This window comes from Callionymus lyra, chromosome 2 (genome assembly GCF_982586985.1).
Source record: "Callionymus lyra chromosome 2, fCalLyr1.hap1.1, whole genome shotgun sequence".
Lineage (NCBI taxonomy): Eukaryota > Metazoa > Chordata > Actinopteri > Syngnathiformes > Callionymidae > Callionymus > Callionymus lyra.
Window position 1 is genome coordinate 6,114,992 of NC_141819.1, and position 20,391 is coordinate 6,135,382.

General features: G+C 38.5%; 4 protein-coding genes across 4 annotated transcripts in view; all 4 read left to right on the plus strand.

The window, feature by feature from the left end:
* The window catches only part of LOC148085161 (NLR family CARD domain-containing protein 3-like), a gene marked incomplete at its 5' end in the record, with an annotated part of 350,040 nt that overhangs the window by 255,245 nt on the left and 74,404 nt on the right, over positions 1-20,391 (plus strand). The window lies entirely within an intron of this gene.
* The window catches only part of LOC148085167 (NLR family CARD domain-containing protein 3-like), a 181,026-nt gene that overhangs the window by 126,948 nt on the left and 33,687 nt on the right, over positions 1-20,391 (plus strand). The gene's annotated exons all lie outside the window — the stretch shown is intronic.
* LOC148085170 (uncharacterized) lies at positions 9,347-15,183 on the plus strand. Its single transcript, XM_087785530.1, has 5 exons — positions 9,347-9,408; positions 13,093-13,183; positions 13,252-13,335; positions 14,758-14,827; positions 14,977-15,183. Exons 1-5 carry the CDS (start codon positions 9,369-9,371, stop codon positions 15,181-15,183), a joined length of 492 nt encoding a protein of 163 aa, XP_087641656.1. The 5' UTR covers positions 9,347-9,368.
* The window catches only part of LOC148085171 (NLR family CARD domain-containing protein 3-like), a 45,922-nt gene continuing 34,899 nt past the window's right edge, over positions 9,369-20,391 (plus strand). The window contains exons 1-3 of the mRNA XM_087785529.1: positions 9,369-9,408; positions 15,288-17,082; positions 18,184-18,360. Of these exons, the coding sequence (XP_087641655.1) occupies positions 9,369-9,408; positions 15,288-17,082; positions 18,184-18,360 (2,012 nt within the window). The remainder of the gene's footprint in view (positions 9,409-15,287; positions 17,083-18,183; positions 18,361-20,391) is intronic.

Here is a 20,391-nt window from a genome sequence, read left to right on the forward strand (position 1 = left end):
GAATAATATAATTCAACCCAGTTGTTATTTTTGTGTTTTATTACTTTTCGATGTTTGTATCGCATTAAGACACTGTCGCTTTAAGACGGTCATTGTTTTACTTGTGTTCCACTGATGAGACTCAGGTGTTGAGATGCTTCAGCGGCTCAGAGACTGAGACACGTGTCATCGCTCCTGCATTGCAATTAAAACACTCGCTTGTCACTCCTAGGTGAGCCTAAACAATACGTTTATATTATTGTTCATATTTCTGTTTATATTTCAGTGTATAAATGAACGTTGTATCGAAGCAACTATTTACGTTTATGTGTATGAAGCTTGAACATTGTTTTGTAACTTCATGCAAGTGTACATTTTCTCAACAGTATTTTATATTATACTGTTTCACTTTGTTTGAAAGTGAGTTGAACTTTATATTTTGTTATCGCGTGGTGTTGAGATGCTTCAGCGGCTCAGAGACTGAGACACGTGTCATCGCTCCTGCATTTCTATTGAAACACTCGCTTGTCACTCCTAGAACTTCACTGTTCTTTGCTGGTTCCTGATTGTCACCGAAGGAGGACGAGTAAACATCTGTTCCACAAAGACTTCCAGGACAAACTAGAGTATTTCAGGATCGATACTCACTCTATGCACTTTTATTTTGCTCGTCAGCACAACAAACAGACAATATTATTTTTCGTTTGAAGACAATACATTTTCCAGCCAAGGAGGTTATTTTGTTTTTGTTTGGTTATTGAATACTTTGTGAAAGTATATTTTGTTTATATTTTTATAATAGTTTAGAGTAGGAGACAATATAATATAAATATTTATTCTCTCTACTGTGTATGTGGTGGATGAATGTTCTTCTGTCCATAATTATTTTATTTACTGGACTGATAGTTCACTGCTATCAACCCTACATTTTCCACATTGGTTACACATACACATCTTAATGTGTACTATAAACCAGTGCACGCAGAGAAGTGCGTGATATGGGACACAGCCCGGGCCTTTTAAATGCAGTATTCAAGAGTTTAGATGGAGGACAACTGACGATCCGATGAGTTTGTGAGCAACCAAAAGGAACGAGAAAAGCTGGATGATGATTTTCTGTCAGCCTGACATTCAGAGATCATCAAAGATCCGGCATTTGAGTTGAGTTGAAGGAGCCGCATATCCAATCCACCTGAGCCAACTGACCACCTCCAAGTCCCCCCCGACATGGAAGCCTCCCCCAAATCCATCAGACACTTGGGTACTTTTTTATTGATTGCTTTGCGGAGTGAAGCGGCCCCATCGTATCCGGTCTTACCGCACCTGAGCTACGATTCAGGCCTGCAACATTAATGTTCAATAATGACTGACAAACTGTTCATTATTTCGTGTTTTAGATCGAGTGACAAGTATTGTTTAAATTGAGAGTATTTTTGTTTGTCTTTGTCTTTTATAAGTACATTTATTTGTGATTGAACTATTTGTGGAACTTTTATTGTTTAATTATTTTACTGAAACTAAATTGGTGAATTCAGGTCCTGCAGACGTTTAGTAGAGCAAGATCTCTACAGATTGTATAAGTTAAAAATAATTGCAGTCGGGTTAAACCTAATACATCATTTCCAACAAAGATGAACCAAAAGTAATAAAATAAATCTGAACCTACATTGCATTCCGTTTACATGTTGCAACCAAGGCTCCAAAAATGCTCTTTTCAGAGGCAGATGTCGGCGTCCCTCACTATAACTTCTTCTGCTGGGGCCCCTTTGTCCAGCACATAATCCAGCTTTAAACACATCACACAATTATTTTGACAATAAAACTTCAAGTGGTTCATTCATCTCCAGCCAATGGGGGGTGAGGAATCAGTAACAGCGCATCAATCCTGGGTCAAGACTGAATAGCTTAAAGAGGCAGTGCGTGATACAAATCACGCTCTTGACTCTCTGGTCCTTACACTCCTGACACGCTTGTCACTCTTGGGGTCCCATCCTCTCCTCTCTTCGACCCCGTTCTTGACTCCTGCCCCTTCCCTTCCTGCAACTTGGTGAGAGAAGCTTCCCAGCTTGACCATAGCTTCTCAAGACACAAGCAAGCTGCAACCCAATCTCCTGCAGCCAGCCAAGCAAGCCTGAACCAAGCAACCAAACTGCTCTTCCAGAAAAGACTTGTGACCCCTTGCACCGAGTAAAGATACATCTCTGGACAGTTACGCCAACTCGGTCAAGGGAGATCTTTGCCAGTAACAAAGGACCAGGACCGGACCCAATTTTTCATATGTTTGTATAATCAATTTAAGAGCCTCTTACTCAGTAAAGAACATTAATCACAACAACACGAAGTGACTTCAGTAAATGAGATTGATTCAAAGTAGTGTTTCATAGTTAATTAATAACTCCAATGAATGAATCATTATCGATATAAATGTAATAGTTTCCACTTTCAGATCTATTCATGGTCAGGCTCCTCCTTACATCACTGATCTGATCCAGCCTTTCACCCCAGCTCGGGCTCTGAGGTCTGTGGATCAGAATCTACTGATGGTTTCTGGCACACGGTCCAGGACCAGAGGAGAGAAGTCCTTCCAGACTGTTTGTTCTGGCTTTTCCTAGATTTTCTGGAACTCCTGTTTTGTTATCAGTTTTATCTTGATCTTTAAATATGTACTTTATTGAATATTGTTTTGATTGTTTAAGCGCTTTGTGACCCTGGTCTAGAAAAGCGCTATATAAAAAAAAATTACTTACTTACTTACTTACTTACTTTGGACTAAGACTCAAAGGTGGTGCTTCTTTTCTTCAGGTCATGTTTACCTAGAGGCAATTTTAAAGTTAAATCTACCAGAAATGAGTTGTTCTGAAAATAAACGTTTGTCTAAGGCAGGGGTCGGCAACCTTTACCACTCAAAGAGCCATTTTGACCCGTTTCACAAATTAAAGAAAACAATGGGAGCCACAAAACTCTTTTGAAATTTAAAATGAAATAACACTGCATATACATTTTTTTTGCTTTGTGCTATGTATAAACAAACTAATATGGGTTAAATTTATGAAATCAATGAACGACTGAAGAGAAATTGAAATACAATTTCTGTTGAAGGTTAAGTAAAATACTATTTAAGTCCTCCTTGTAGTAATGAAAAAACAAAACGCCAAACTTAAATGATCCACTGGCAGAGAACCAAAAATGCCGTCCTCTCTCTCTGTGCCGTCATCCTTCTACTGGCGCCGTGCCGTCAGCTGCCAACCTGAATAATAAAATGTCTATTTCACTGAACAATTGAAAAATGTGAATATTTGCCAAATTATAGTAAATTAAATCATTTATCATACTTGGTCAATGTTATTTCTGCTCCTGAACCGCAGCGCATAGCGTCTCCACATCAGGGCTGTATGACCTTTATCTTCACACAGGATTGTAGGCTCTCATCTGTGAGGCGTGTGCGATGTTTGTTTTTAATAAAGTTCATGTTGGAGAACACCTGCTCACATACAAATGTGGATCCAAAGATCGACAGGACTCCAAGTGCATACTTTTTCATGTCCACATAAAAGTCGGGGATAGCGTTCCAAGTTTCGAACACAAGTTTGTCTGGTTTGGGGAGGTTTTCAATATCACACCATTTGTGATTCTGAGCAAGAACGGCCTTCTGGCGTGAAACATCTTCAAGGTCCGCTGTCAGGCGCTTTAACTTGGACACCCACATGTCTTTGTTGGCTATGTCAGCCAGTTCCATTTCAAGATCAGGTGGACTCACACCTGGAAAGGCTGTCATATTCAACAGGGATGGATCGAGGCTGAGGGGAGTGACAGGGAAGGATAATGTGTTTTTTCCTCTGAACTCACTGAATCATTTCCCAAACGATGTTTGCATTGCAATGACTGCAGAATGTAAATACTCTAAATTCACAATGTGAGCTTTTTTGAACTCACTCAAACTGGGGAAGTGTGACAGTGTACCTTTCTGTAAATCTCTGGCAAGCACTGTCAACTTGCGCTCGAAAGCCAAAACCTCCTCCAACATGCACAGGGCTGTGTGTCCTTTCCCATGAAGAGCTGTGTTTAGCGTGTTCAGGTGCGCTGTCATGTCTACCATGAAGTGTAGCTTTTCCAGCCACTCTGGCTGTTCCAACAAAGGATATGTGAGCCCTTTGCTGCCCAGAAATGTTTTCACCTCTTCCAGACACGCGGCAAAGCGTTTCAGCTCCTCGCCTCTAGACAGCCACCGGACTTTGTTGTGCAACAGGAGATCAGAATATGTGCTTTCCAGCTCGTCCAGCAACGAACGAAACTGACGGTGATTTAAACCTTTCGCCATTATTTTATTGACAATCTGAATGACAACATTCATTACGTCTGTGCATTCCGGAGGAAATGTTTGAGCACACAGTGCCTCTTGGTGCAGGACGCAGTGAAAAGTCAGCAACTTTCTGTCCAGCAACTTCTGCAGTAAAGCCACAAAGCCCTTGTGCGCTCCTGTCATACTCTGTGCCCCGTCTGTAGCCACTGACACCAGGTGGGCGGTGTTTATTCCTTTGGCTCTTAAACAATTCAAGACAGCCTCACAGACGTCCTCCCCCCGTGTTTGGCCTTTTAGTGGTATCAACTCAATCATTTCTTCCTGTGGCCCAGCAGAGTTTACATACCGGCAGAACAGCGCTATTTGTTCAATATCACCTTTGTCTTTGGATTCATCACAGGCAATTGAGTAGGCAACAGCTGAATTGATGTCTTTAATGTACTGTCTGGTGATGTCTTCTGCCATTTGTATGGTTCTGTCTTTGACAGTTTTTGCAGAGAGGGGCATATCCTTGATTTTCTGTACAATTTCACTCTTGTTTTTAAAGTCTGTGAATAGATGTTCTGAAATCCTAATGAAAGATTATTTTAAATATCTCCATCTGCAAACGGTTTCCCCTGCCTTACTATTTCCTGAGCTGCAACAAAACGAGCATTTGTACTTATATTTGCAGACTTCATCCACTTCTTGAAGTGATTTTTGCTTAAATCACCTTCCGTGTCAGTTCAGAAACAGCTTTTTTTTCTCTCATTTCCATCCGGATATTTTTGAGCAAATGCTGCGTGTTTATTTTGGAAATTGGCGACATTTGACTTTTTGTTGTTAGCGAGTTTCTCATTGCATATTAAGCACACAGGTAAACCAGTCTCGTCAGCAGTGAAAGCAAATGCATCTGCCCACGCAGCATTGAACGTTCTGTTTTCTTCAGACACTTTTCTTTTCTTTGAATTCTCCATAGTAAGCCTACCTGGGGTGGAAAAGTTAAAGTAACCAGACACTGGAGGGTGTCGCACATTGGAGGTTGTGACGTGTATCAAGAGCGACAAAAATATGTTAACACATTTTATAAGATCGCCATAATAATCTTAATAGAATTACATTTTGAAAATGAATGAACTAAAATCAAATACATTTGAATTAAATACTCATTCATTATTTTCAACTGCTGAGCCGCATCAGAGTGATCAAAGAGCCGCATGCTGCTCTGGAGCCGCGGGTTGCCGACCCCTGGTCTAAGGGCTATAATCTACTACAGAAGATTGGACAGAGATGTTTGGCCATGACTTCATCTGTTGTTTGATATCATTTGTATAAGGCAGATATTATTAAACATGACACCTATTTTCAGCATTTTCCAGTACAGGCAGATGGAACCAGCTGTGGAATTTTCATGATTATGGTAGAATGTTGCAATTTCCTCATTAAATGTTTTCTATTCAATAACCAAATGACTGTCCATCATATCCGTAGTATATGAAAGTAGTACCAGAAATGTTGTCTCTCATGTATTACAAAATGTAGTAACAACTATCAAGGCCTACATGGAGAGCGACATAATCAGGTAACAGGGATTGTGTACAGTAGTATATAATGATAAAATCAATAAACGATTTATTTAACCTTTGTGACGATACGTTTTGTTTCCACTGTGTGTCAAGTACAATGGTACAAGGTCTCCTGAGATTAATGAATTCACATACTTTTACGCTTGTTAAATTCAACTCTTAAAAACAGTTTTCTCTGAGGCTATAATCTCAGTGATCCAAAAGGAAGGAAAAGACAAAGAAATATGTGGAAATTATAGACCGATATCTGCACTAAATGTAGATTATTAAATATATACATACATTGTTTTAAAAAAAGATGGAAAAATTATGTAAAATCTGATTAACGGACCAAACCGGCTTCATCTCAGGACGTGTAGCCCGAGATAATATTCGACGAACAATTCAAATAGTCAACTCTACACAAAACAATAAAAGGTTCATTTGGAATGGAAAAAAGGCGAGAATAAAATACACAACAATCCTATTGCCCAAAGAAAAAGGTGTGATGGGGCTTCCCAATCTCAAGGACTAGTTTACGCAGCACAACTGAGAAGATCAGTTGGTTTGATGAAACCTATGATGAAAATGGAAGGATATCGAATCAAAAAGAAATGACATCCCGGTCCGATCACTTCTAGTAACAGTAAAATCATAAGAAAGTTATATAATATTCTTGATCCTATCACTCTACACACTTTACAAGAGTGGTTTGAAATAATCCAACGAGAAAAGCAGGAAAAGAAGTAAAAAACCTAAACTGGGTGTCATATGATGATGAATTCAAACCAAACCAACACGATATGAGATTCAAAGACTGGGAAAACAAAGGAATAACAGCAATTTGTACAATAACTAAAAAGGGTTTAATGAGTTTCCAGGAGCTAAAAAACGATCTGGACTAGTTAAAGATGATTTCTTTCCATACTTGCAAATAAGAGACTACTATGTAAAGCAGATACAAAGTACGAGGACCCAGGAGGACTGCTTGAATGGATCTACAATACATACAGAGGAACACAATTCAGAGATATTAGCGCCATATATAAATGTTAGAGAACAACTCTGCTTATATCAAATCAAAATGGAAGAGGGAAACAGGAACTGAAGTACTGAGTTCAACAACATCTATGATCTGGAGAAAATTTGGTTGGAAAAATATAACGCGTTATTTTATAACTCCGAGAATAAAAAGCAAATTTGACGAATCAGGTGATACATGTTGGAGGATGTGTGGAGAGAAGGGTGTCCATCATGCTCACATTTTTGGCAATGTACAACAATAACTATATTCTGGGAGAATGTAAATAGAACAATTGGAACCATTCTTGTCTATTCTGTGCCAAACACTTTAAAAAAACGATGTACCTGGGAAATATAAACGATGTGTTATGTCATGTAATGTGTATCTAATGTGAATAATGTTGGTTGCATGTAAAAAACTTACGAGAAACTGGTTCAAAGCAGAAGCTCCTGATTTGCATCAATGGATGAACATTATGAGGGAAATACGACTCATGGAGCAATTGACCTTGAAACTCAGACTGAAAGAAACTCTGTGGACCCGGTGATTGAAAAAAAAATGGACTTCATTTGACACTATCACTCCTAAATGACTTTTGGATTTGAATGATGGACATTTGAAACCTGTATGTTTTATTTTGTCTAGTTTATTTATTTGTGTGTTTGTTTGTTTTTATATTTGTTTTATGTGTTTGGAGATTTAAATCCTGTAAAGTGTGGAGAAACTTAATAAAAAGGAAAGTATTAAAAGAATAAAAGTAAGAAAACTGACCCTTGAGGTACACCACAGGAGACACTGGCTGTAGAACTTGAGGTGTATCCCATGGCGACCGCAAAGGTTCTGTTTGATAGGGAGGAAGAAAACCACCTCAGTGCAGTTTCTCTGATGCCAACCCAAGAGTTAAGACGATCTATTAAAATATTGTGGTCAACAGTGTCGAAGTTTGCAGTAAAATCTAAAATAATGAAAATCACGCTTTCCTCTTTATCAGCAGCTAAAAACAAGTCATTAGTGACTTTTAAAAGTTCAGTCTCTGTACTGTGACCGGATCTTAAACCTGATTGAAATCTTTCAAATAAATTACATGAAGACATAAAATATTAAATTTGGAGGGACACCACCTTTTCTAAGACTTTGGCTAAAAACAGGAGTTTAGAAATTGATCTAAAATGAGTAAAAACTGGTCCAGGCTGGGTTTCTTCAAACGAGGTTGGACCCCAGCATGTTTAAAAGAACTGAGGAAAAGAGAGCTGAATAAAATGTGTAAAACTGTGTTAAAAACATCCTTTAAAAATTTTCGTGGGAATGACATCAAGAGCACATGAGGTGGTTTTCATCTTCAAGAGGTTCAGGATTAAAGCTGTTAAAAAAAGCAGGAGTAAAATGCTCTGTGAAGGAGGATGTTGAGTGAGGGTTAAAAACATGTGAGCGAGTGAGTCGGAGGAGTTCGGGGGATGGAGTAACCAGGTTCATTGTTAATAGAACAGCTTTATGGTCCGACACTCAGATATCCTTCAGTGAAACTTTGGATGGGTGGAGGCCAGTGTGTATAAAACCATGTGTGTTGGTTTATCAATAATCTGTGATCAATTAAAAGAGTCGATTGTGTCAATAAAATGGATGAGTCCTGAGTCTTGAGCAGGTTCTGACTCTGACCTTGAAGCGCCGAAGAGTCGACGGTGTTTGACGTGTCCATGACTAGCATGTAGCCGGGAGTCGTGATGTCCAAATAAAACAGTTTCAAGTAAGAACCAATTAAAACTGCAATAAGAACGGTCAAAAGTGACGATAAAGGTGGATATAAAACTAGTAAAAGCCAGTAAAATCAATGTTGACACTGAAGTGCTGATATGCATATGTGTGTAATGGATACAAGTGTGTTTGCATGTGAGTGTGAAGCTGACATTGTGCTTATAGTTGTGTTAATCTGGGCTGGAGTTTTGCTCCTCGAGTATAAGGTTTTTATAATTGTGTATGACTTTTGATTTTAGTGTTCATGCAATCCAAAAAACTGTAACATAGTTACTATGGGTGCAACGCCCTTTACAAGTGTGACCAGCAGACTTCAGCTTTCCTGACTCCAAAAGTTGCCTTGTTAGTGGAAAGTGAGGCCTTTTACAGACGAGGCCTACTGCCCCCTGCTGTGTGGAGCTCATCTTTTTTTCTTGTTGTACTAGTTGCAATGACATTAAATGAGTAAACGGAAAGAATAATTTGTAGAACCATGGTTATGAAGATAAAGGGGTTCATGTTGTTTTTGGACAAAGAAACTAGAGATCCTCAAAAATTATGTATTTTTATACTTTTAATTCCCTGCAGGAGAGAAATGAAAGCACGTACAGTCAATAAAATCTTGACAATGAACCAGAACACAAGGCTTGGTAACAGTCTAACAAGAAAGACCAGTTTCATGAGTCACGTACTTTTATTTCAGTCCAACCCTTGATACCAGCGTCAGAAGGAGTTGATCAGTGTCTTGTTCCATCAGTTCTGGTCAGAAGAAGCTGAATTCTGCTCCAACATGGACCAGAGACCACAGAAGAGAAGAAAGCTGCAGACAGGTCAGTGACTCTCTGACTCTCACACAAGTCAGCAGTTGATGAAATGAAATGAATCACAACGAGACGATCCATGTTGATGTTTTTAAACAACTGCAGCTAATTCTAGAAATGATGACACAGAAAATCTGAATCTCACCACAATCAAACAACTGTGTGTGTGTGTTTGTATACTTTGTATTTTTGTGTGTTTGTGCATGTGAGTATTTGTTTTGTATGTATATTTGTGTCTGTGCTTTAATATGTGCCTGTGTGTGCTTGTGTGTGTGTGTTTGCGTGTGTGTGTGTGTGGGTGTGTGTGTGCTTGGGTGTGTTTGTGCGCGTGCGTGTATAGGGCGTGGGAGTTTTTGTGCGCGTGCATATTTGTTTAACTTCCTGATGAGGCAGTCTTTTTCAACCACTGTGTCTAATTTGTCTATAAATTTACTTTATCAGCAAATAATATACTATTATTGTGTGTCTGTGCTGTTGTAGTGACTGTGAGTGTGATCATGTGAGTGTGTATTGTTAATATAGACCAGAAGTACCTTATAGTCGGTCACAATCTACCGGTCGAGCCATGACATAATAAAATGTGATAAATATGATGATATGAGAGAAAATAGAAGAGAATCATTCGGCGCAATTCATTTATATGACATGCACATCAGCCAATCAGAGCTCTCTTCTCTTTCAGTGTGAGCGCAGCAATTTTCTACTTATCAAGAATAATAATAGCGTTAAACTTGACTTCCTGACAGGTTTGAAGGTGTCCTATGTACATATTTACTGCTCAGATCCATGTTTATCAGAGACACATTAATATCAATATTGATCGAAGATAAACACATGTTTGTAGATACATGAGTGGATAATAAATTATTTGCAAACTTAAAAATATGTTTCTCATTTACTTAATTAATTATCTTTATTTATTAAGACAACATGATGTTTATGGAGTTGTTTTCCAGGTATTTCACGCAATTTGTAAAAAATGAGAAGCAATTATAAGTAAGAAAATGTTATTTTTAAAGCGCCTTTCTAGACCAGGGCCACAAAGCGCTTTGACAATCAAAAACAATAGTTAAAATATATACTTTAAAAGATCAAGACACGTAAGAAAAACACAGGAGTCCCAGAAAATCAGGGAAAAGCACAAATAAGAATGTTTTAAGATGTTTCTTGAAGGAATCAGTAGATAATAAAACACAGATGTTTCTTAAAGAAGTCAGTAGACTCCGTCAAGTGCAAAGAGATTGGAAGATCGTTCCAAAGCTTAGGAGCAACAGTCTGGAAGGATTTTCCTCTCCTGGTACGGTAGTATGTGCGCCGAACCACTGGAACCTTATCATCAGGAGAAATAACCTGAGTATCAATTATGTCCACATGTAGCTGCAAAGTGTTTTCACTCATTATTTGATTTCTAGCAAACAATTGACTAAGTTAAGCCTCTGGGGCTCAGTTGGATCAAAAGAGCAGTAGAGCTGGATGTCATCAGCGAAAATGTGGTAAGAAACATCAGGAAATCTCTGAATGATTTTACCGAGGGGAATCAAGTATAGCAAAAATAATAAAGGACCCAAAACAGAACCTTGAGGGACTCCACACAACTGATGATTCAGACGTTGTTTGATTGGCAGATACACTGAAACTGCCCAGAAAGGTATGACGAGGACCACTGTAACACAGACCCAGACAGTCTTCATCCCTCAGTCTTCTCAGCAGGATCTGGTGATCTACTGTGTCAAAGGCTGAGGACAGATCCAAGAGAACCAGAACAGTGTATTGACCCGAGTCAGCCGACATCATGATGTCACTGGACACTTTCAATAAAGCTGTCTCCGTAGAGTGATGTTTATGGAAGCCAGACTGAAACTTCTCATGGATGTCGCTCTGATCCAGGAACAAAGACAGCTGCTCAGACACCACCTTCTCCAAGATCTTGGACAAGAAAGGGATCTTAGAAATAGGCCTGACATTACTGAGTTTAGTCGGGTCTTTGCCTGGCTTTTTGAGTAAAGGCTCCACAATGGCATGTTTAAATGCATTGGGGAAACCCCCTGTGGAAAGGGGGAGCTTTACTATTTTGGTAACCCAGGGGCCAATTACATGAACAACTTTAATAAAGAGCCTACAAGGAAGGACGTCGGACGAGCAAAAGAAGGGTTTCATCTTGTTCATGTACAGTAAATTAAATCTTAACAATGAACCAGAACACAAGGCTTGGTAACAGTCTAACAAGAAAGACCGGTTTCATGAGTCACATGCTTTTATTTCAGTCCAACCCTTTATACCAGCGTCAGAAGGAGTTGATCAGTGTCTTGTTTGGTTAGTTCTGGTCAGAAGACCAGTGACTCATTTGTCTATAAATATTCTTTATTAGCAAATAATATACCATTAACTCGTGTCTGTGCTGTTGTAGTAACTGGGAGTGTAATCATGTGAGTGTGTATTGTTAATATAGACCAGAGGTGCCTTACAGTCGGTCGTGATCTACGAGAAGATAAGCAATCGGTGCAATAACCATGTGACATGCACATCAGCCAATCAGAGCTCTCTTCTCTTTCAGTGTGTGCGCAGCAAATTTAATATTTATCAAGAATAATAATGGCGTGAAACTTGACTTCCTGACAGGTTTGAAGGTGTTCTATGTACATATTTACTGCTCAGATCCATGTTTATCAGAGACACATTAATATCAATATTGATTGAAAATAAACACATGTTTGTAGATACATGAGTGGATAATAAATTATTTGCAAACTTAAAAATATGTTGTTCATTCACTAAAATAATGATCTTTATTTATTAAGACAACATGATGTATATGCAGTTGTTTTCCAGGCATTTCACGCAATTAGGAAACAACGATTAGGAATTATAGGATTGTTTTTATAACATAACAAACACAGTGGGATCCTTCAAGTCTTCTCTACGAGAGTCACAGACGTTCTTGTGAAACAACATCACGTCAGTCAGTTATATCAAAGTAATGCTGCAGAATGAAAGCAGCTAAAGCCGGTTTCCTTCATGTGATCACGTGATCGGAGCTACATCCTTAAAAACACACTTGTATAAATACACCATCACATAATAACTACATGCAAAGAAAACACTTTCATTTTAAAAACATAGTAAGAATAAGTGCATGTGTTGAGCAGGTGAGCCACAAATTCAAATGAAGCATCATCATCATCATCATCATCATCATCATCATCATCATCATCATCATCATCATCATCATCATCATCATCATCATCATCATCATCATCATCATCATCATCATCATCATCATCACTACAGTGCTTTAAGTTACTGATTTACAACAAGCAAGCAGTGTAATAACCTGTAATGACACATCTATAGGGGGCGCACTGAAAAAATCAAGATTTGCTCCAATGGCTCAAAAAAAAGGACCAACAAGCCTGAGACCCCAGTGTGGAAAGATATTTTACCGAGTAGAGAAGCTGCTAATGCTGGATAAAAGATACCTCTGCTAAGGATCAGATCTTTCTGACCTGACACTCGTTGAAAAAAAAACATGCTCCATCTAACCCTGCCTGTAGAGGGCGCAGAATGTGTGAAGTAAAATCTGGTTTCCTCTAATGAAAACAGGAAATTATGAAACTATTGATTATAGTTTTTACACTATGAGGCGAGAACAACTTTTGATGTTGACAAGAATGTCACGAGTGTGTTTGTGTGAAGGTGAAGACTCTGCTGAGACTCATGGTGAGGACAGAGACTCCTTTAAATACCCTCAGTGTGAGGAGCACGATGAACAGACCAGCACTCAGAGGTGAGACAAGGACCTCCAAGATTGTCCTCCATGTCTTCATTCTCACTCATTCTACTTCTGTGTTCAAGATCAAAGCAGCAGCAAGAACCTGCTCGACCTGGACCAAGATCTGGACCAGAACCAAGAGGAAGTGAAGAGTCTTCAGGTGTGAGGTGAGAGTGTACAAGGTCAAATATTTAATGGTTGCACGTGTGTTGTGATATCCACACATTTAAAATTAATATTTGTAACTTTTATTTTGTACTTACAAAACATTTCTACTTATCTTATATTATATTTGTAAATCTATCATGTACAAAACAAAATACATTTGTAAAACACACCACAAATAGAGTAAGAAAATAAAAATAAAATATAAAAACAAAAGGACAAAAGCTCAGACCAAAGTTCACTTGACATTTCTCTACTTTAAAGGAAGTCAAATAAACTCCAAATTTTATAAATATGTCCAGCTTGTTCATTGTAAAAAAAAAACATGTTCTTTCGAGGGCCAAGAAAAAAGTCAATCCCTTAATCCATGTGTAGATTCAACATGGATTAGGATTTTTCAAGATTGGATTCTGCACCTCTTGGCTTCCAACAAACAAATATTCAGCAATGATTTTTCATTTTAAGAAACAACAGCAGTGGAAGGATAAATATTTAAAACACACAATTTAGGATTTAGTGGTACATTTTTTCCAATAATTTGACAGCTGACTCTCACAACAGATTTCCAAAAAGACACTCACATGCAATGAAACAGTGACCCTTTTGACTGTGAATCTTGATGCATGTGTCGGGAACATGTGGGTTGAAGTGATTTAATTTTACGGGAGATAAATACTGTCTGGTCAACCATTTGTGTTGGAGCAATTTAGATTATTTTGATGTTTGTGTTTGGACTAAGGTAAATGCATTCATCCACTCATCCTCAGTGATGTGTTCTTTCAGATCTAGCATCCAAGATTGCGAGATCTTTTGAGATGAATCTTTGCGATTGTCAACCAATGATAAAGTACGGATACATGTCCAGACATCTCTATATGTTTTTTAATTATATTTTCTAATGTGGACAGAGGGGGAAGTTCTTATCTATTGTTTGGTTTGGACCAAATAAAATTGTGAATTTTAAGAAATTTTAAAAAGTGTTTCAAGGGGATGTTTTTTTTTTTTTTTTTTTTTTTTTTTTTTTTTTTTTTTTAGAATCCCTTATTAGTCCCGCGAGGGGAAATTCAACCATTCACACATACTGATGGGAGTAGGCTGCACACTTGCGCCAAGTTCACCATCAGGAGCAATCAGGGTGAAGTGTCTTGCTCAGGGACACAACGACACAAGCTTGTCTGGAGCTGGGATTGAGACAAGCTTGTGCCGTTGTGTCCCTGAGCAAGACACTTCACTGTTGTATTTGGCTTCTAAGTTTTCAAACATTAACAAATTATCGTCATAGAGCCTTGACACTTTTGTTATGCCTTTGGTGGCACAACATTTGAAACCCGCGGGTGGGACAGATTTCTTGTTATTTGTTATAAATCAGAACCTAAACCACGACAAGAGTTTATTTGCAGTCTGATTTCATCTCTTCTTCTCAGAGTGGACCATCAGAACTCAGAGCTTCTCATTGGTCAGCAACATCCCTCACAACTGGAAATCAAACGGCTGGTATGTTCATGAACTAGAGGAGGTCCTCATCCTAGAGGTTCCTTCTGTTCATCATCATTCATCTGAATCCAAGTTAAAGCATCTGGTGTTTGTGGTTCTTGAGATGATCCACTATCACTCTGACTTTCTTCTCTGTGATTCTGTTCCAGTCACTGCAGATAAACTTCTACAACTATATGCAGAAGGAGCTGAAGAGAGTCTGGAGGTTTGTGAGTCCAGAGACTCCACAGACTGAGGAGGAAGATGAGAAGTGGAGAAGCATCAGAGAAGAATTCCTGAAGATCACAGTTCATCTCCTGAAGGACATGGAGGAGGAGGATCTGGCCGAGCGTCTGTGGAGCAGTAAGAACATGTGAACAAACATGATGAAGATGAAGAACACTTGCATCAGATCCGAAGATTTTACTCCATTTTCACCTTCTACAATCTTCTGACTCGTGTGACTTATGTCTTCATTCAGGAAGTCTTGCTTCAGAGTGTGGAGGACGACTGAAGAAGAGCCTGAAGAAGAAGTTCCACAGTGTGTCTGAGGGGGTCGCTAAAGCAGGAAACTCTGCTCCTCTGAATGAGATCTTCACTGAGCTCTACATCACTGAGGGGGGCACAGACCAGGTCAACCAGGAGCACGAGGTCCGACAGATCGAAGCAGCCACCAGGAACCAGACCAGACCAGAAACCACCATCAGACAAGAAGACCTCTTTAAAGCCTCACCTGACAGAGAACGACCAATCAGAACACTGCTGACGAAGGGTGTGGCTGGCATTGGGAAGACCCTCCTGACACAGAAGGTCACTCTGGACTGGGCTGAAGGCAAAGCCCACCAGAACTTCCACTTCATCTTTCCTTTCACCTTCAGAGAGCTGAACCTGCTGAAAGAGAAGAAGTTGAGTTTGATGGAACTTGTTCATCTTTTCTTTCCTGAAACCAGAGAATGCAGACTCAGCAGCTTTGAAGGACTCCAGGTTCTGTTCATCTTTGATGATCTGGACGAGTGTCGACTCCCTCTGGACTTCCTCAACAGTCGGCGCCTGATAGAAGCTACAGAGTCCACCTCAGTAGACGTCCTGCTGACAAACCTCATCAGGGGGGATCTTCTTCCCTCAGCTCGTCTCTGGATCACCACACGACCTGCAGCAGCCAATCAGATCCCTCCTGAGTGTGTGGACATGGTGACAGAGGTCAGAGGGTTCAATGACCTCCAGAAGGAGGAGTACTTCAGGAAGAGGTTCAGAGATGAGGAGCAGACCAGCAGCATCATGTCTCACATCAGGAGGTCACGAAGCATCTACATCATGTGTCACATCCCGGTCTTCTGCTGGATCACTGCCACAGTTCTGGACATGTTGAAGAGCACAGAGACAGGACAGCTGCCCAACACCCTGACTGAGATGTGCGTCTACTTCCTGGTGGTTCAGATCAAAGTCAAGAAGCTGAAGTTCGACGGAGGATCTGGGACTGACACAGTTTGGGATCCTGAGAGCAAGAAGATGATGGAGTCTCTGGGAAAACTGGCTTTTGAGCATCTGCAGAGAGGAAACTTGATCTTCTATAAGTCAGACCTCACAGAGTGTGACATCAACATCTCAGCAGCTTCAGTTTACTCAGGAGTGTTCACTCAGATCTTCAGAGAGGAGAGAGGACTGTACCAGGACATGGTGTTCTGCTTCATCCACCTGAGTGTTCAGGAGTTTCTGGCTGCTCTTCACGTCCACCAGACCTTCATCAACTCTGGAGTCAACCTGATGGAATCAAGACTAACATCCAAACTGAAAGAAATCGACAAAAGTCAAACAGAAAGGTTCTACCAGACAGCAATAGATGAGACTCTGAAAAGTCCAAATGGACATCTGGACTTGTTCCTGCGCTTCCTTCTGGGTCTTTCTCTGCAGACCAGCCAGAGTCTCCTTCCAGGTTTGTTGACACAGACAGGAAGTAGCTCCTGGACCAATCACAACACAGCACAGCTCATCAAGAAGAAGATAAGTAAGAATGTGTCTCCAGAGAGAATCATCAACCTGTTCCACTGTCTGAATGAAGTGAAGGACACTTCTCTGGTGGAGGAGGTCCAACAGAAGCTGAGATCAGGACGTCTCTCTGATCGAATGTCTTCTGCTCAATGGTCGGCCCTGGCCTTCATCTTACTGTCCTCAGAGGAACATCTGGACGAGTTTGACCTGAAGAAATACTCAAGATATGGTTCAGAGAAGGTTCTTGAGAGGCTTCTGCCGGTGGTTCAAGTTGCAAACAAAGTTCTGTAAGTTGTTCAAACATTTCTGATGATATGAACTAAACATGAATGTTTGATTTACTCTTTGATGATTGTTGTGTTTGTCATCGTGTTTAACAAACTGATCCTAATTTAGACAAACCTTCCTCAAATATTCATACAATATGTGATTTTATGATGTAACTAGTTCAGTCTTGTCAAATAGAGAATTGAAAAGTAAAGATGTTACGTAGTTTATAAAAATATCATCTTAATAAATCATTGTAATGATAAACAAACAAGCGTCAACTTTAAATGAAAATGAATAATAATCTAAACGACATATTTAAAACATGTGGCCTCATTAATTATACTGCGTATACACAAATGAATGTGTACACAACATTTATTTATAGAAAATAAACTTAAGTTAGCATGTGTGACCTTCACAGCAGCTCTGAGCCTGATTTCTACAAAATCTTCATCTTAAATTCACATGAAGTTTCTTGAATGAAACAAAACCACGAAGGTTACATCAATAAAAATGCAGCTTTATTTAACTTTACTGTTTCATACAAAAGGTCAACTCTTGTCTTTTTCTCAGGAAATGTGTTCTATAAAAATAAATAATAAAATCAAAGGGGTTCGTCTTCATAATCCTCTTTGTCCGACTGCATGTATTTAATTTAAAATATTCATGTTAGGTATTACTTTAAGATTCTTTTTAAGCAAAATAAGTTCATAAATGTCACTTCCTGTTGGAGCAGTTGAATCTATTTTCAGCTCATGAACTGAATATTGAAAAACATTTGCTTTGTTTCTTATGCAAGTAGATCAGTGTCATCAGAGAATTGAAGGATTGAATTTAACATTTAATTTTATTAAAATGTTGTATTTTTTTAACCATAGAAATATTTTCTGAATCATTTTATTAAATAATTTGAATATATATTATATATTGGATTTTAAACACTTTCACATTTGTATATTAAATTAAAAAAGCCAGTTGTTAAAAATATTGAATCTTGAATTTTTTTCATTTTATTAATTACTAAAATAACAATATTAAACTATAAATAAACTCCTTCAATTCTTGTCAAATAGAAAATTGAAAAAGTCACTTGTTGATGAAACTCGTCTCTTTCACAGGCTGAACAGATGTCGACTGTCAGAGAGAAGTTGTTCACTTCTGTCCTCAGTCCTCAGCTCTCCGTCCTCTAGTCTGACTCTACTGGACCTGAGTCACAACTTAGACCTGCAGGATCCAGGAGTGGAGCTGCTGTCTGCTGGACTGAAGAGTCCACACTGTCACCTGGAGACTCTCAGGTCAGAACATCATCTTCTCTCTTCATGTCTGGTCCACAGTTCATCTGGTTTCTTGTCTCTCAGGAGAAATGAAGATAGAAATAAATGTCATGTTTCTAATATCTGGAGTGAAACTAGACGAGTGTCGTCTCAGCTCTTGTTTCCTGGTTGATGAAGCAACTGAGCCAGATTTCCTTGTTCGCAGACGATGTGTTGATAAATGTCACTTCCTGTTGAAGTATTATTTATTTTCAGCTCATGAACTGAATGTTGAAAAACACTTTATTTAATTTAATTTGATTAATCAAGATCAAGTTGATCACATGAAAACATTCACTGAAATACTTGTTCATGTTCCAACAATTCAGCATAAATCAATGATGTCTCACTAGTTTGTAGGAAAGTCTGTTTTTCTAAAGTAAATATTTAACAACAAACCACAACCTCAACATTGTTGTTACTCCTTCTTCATGTTTGTGTTTCTGTCGTCATGTTCAACATTTCACCCTCATTTATACCAAGCTGATAAATATTCAAACAAACATGTGACCATGATCTTATGAAAGTAAATAGTTGATTGTTTTTAAATAAAGAATTGAAAAAGTCACTTGTTGATGAAACTCGTCTCTTTCACAGCCTGATCAGATGTGGACTGTCAGAGAGAAGTTGTTCACTTCTGTCCTCAGTCCTCAGCTCTCCGTCCTCTAGTCTGACTCTACTGGACCTGAGTGACAACAACCTGCAGGATCCAGGAGTGGAGCTGCTGTCTGCTGGACTGAAGAGTCCACACTGTCACCTGGAGACTCTCAGGTCAGAACATCATCTTTTCTACATCATCAAAGCTCAAATGTAAAGTCAGAGGTGGAAACACGAGTCAAAGTCTGTCATCACTTTGTTCTTCAGTGAAGCAGCTCATAGATACATTTGTATGTTTGTGTAGCAGGTAAAGATGTTACGTAGTTTATAAAATATCATCTTAATAAATCATTGTAATGATAAATAAACAAGCGTCAACTTTAAATGAAAATGAATAATAATCAAAACAACAGTCCTTCATATTCTTTATCCAGTGTTCTCGCGTCATCTGTCTCGTAGAAGACAAAACACTTTAGAGTGGAATCTTGAGGTTTGTCTTTGATTTGTTTTCATTGTTTGTTTTTTCCACCGTTGTTGTCTCTGTTCTTCTCTTATGGTTCATCTGTTGTTCATGAGGTCTACGACTATTTTAACAGTCGACTGGTCACCAAATATTCAACCATTAAGTCGACTAATCGCATCATTCTTACATTTTTCTTCAATTTATCATGAAGTTTCTTTAATGAAACAAAACTACTTTACTTACTTTAAGCTTCTTTTGAAGCTAAATATGTTCATAAATGTACATTGAAGCCAATAAGTTTTGTTTGTCATGTCTTTTACTGAGACTCCAATTCATTCAGCAACAGTCCAAACCAACAGAGTCAAAACAACCATCAACGGAGACTTAAAACATAAACAAAAAAACAGCAGATCTTTGTTCACTTAATAAGTATTTTGTACACGTCAGTATTATTAAAGGAATCATAAATACTTTTGTCTTGTGAAAGAGAAAACACTCAGAGTGGTGACTTTGACTAACTGAACCACATTAACAATCATTTCAAAGTCAATTGTTTACAATAAATGACTGTTTTTACTTGAATTTAATGTTGCAACTGTGTTATTAAAATCATTATGAAATAAAGATAAATAATACAATTATAAATAACTTAATTTCACTGACACTCACATATAGAAAGTATAGCTTTGTAAAAGCATCAGTTAACAGTCAAATCATATATTGATGATCATTTTAAAGACGTGGTTAAAGTCATCATGTGTGGTGGATGTAAAGAGATCAATGAAAGTTGATGTCATTTGCTGTAAGATTAACTTCAAATGTGAAGAAGATATTTCTGTTTGATTATTGATTCTTTCAGGTATTAGATCCAGATATGAACATTTTATTTTGTAACATTAAGGAAATCCATGTGTGGTGAGTTGTTTGTTTTTGTACAGTGTAGGCTGCCCTCA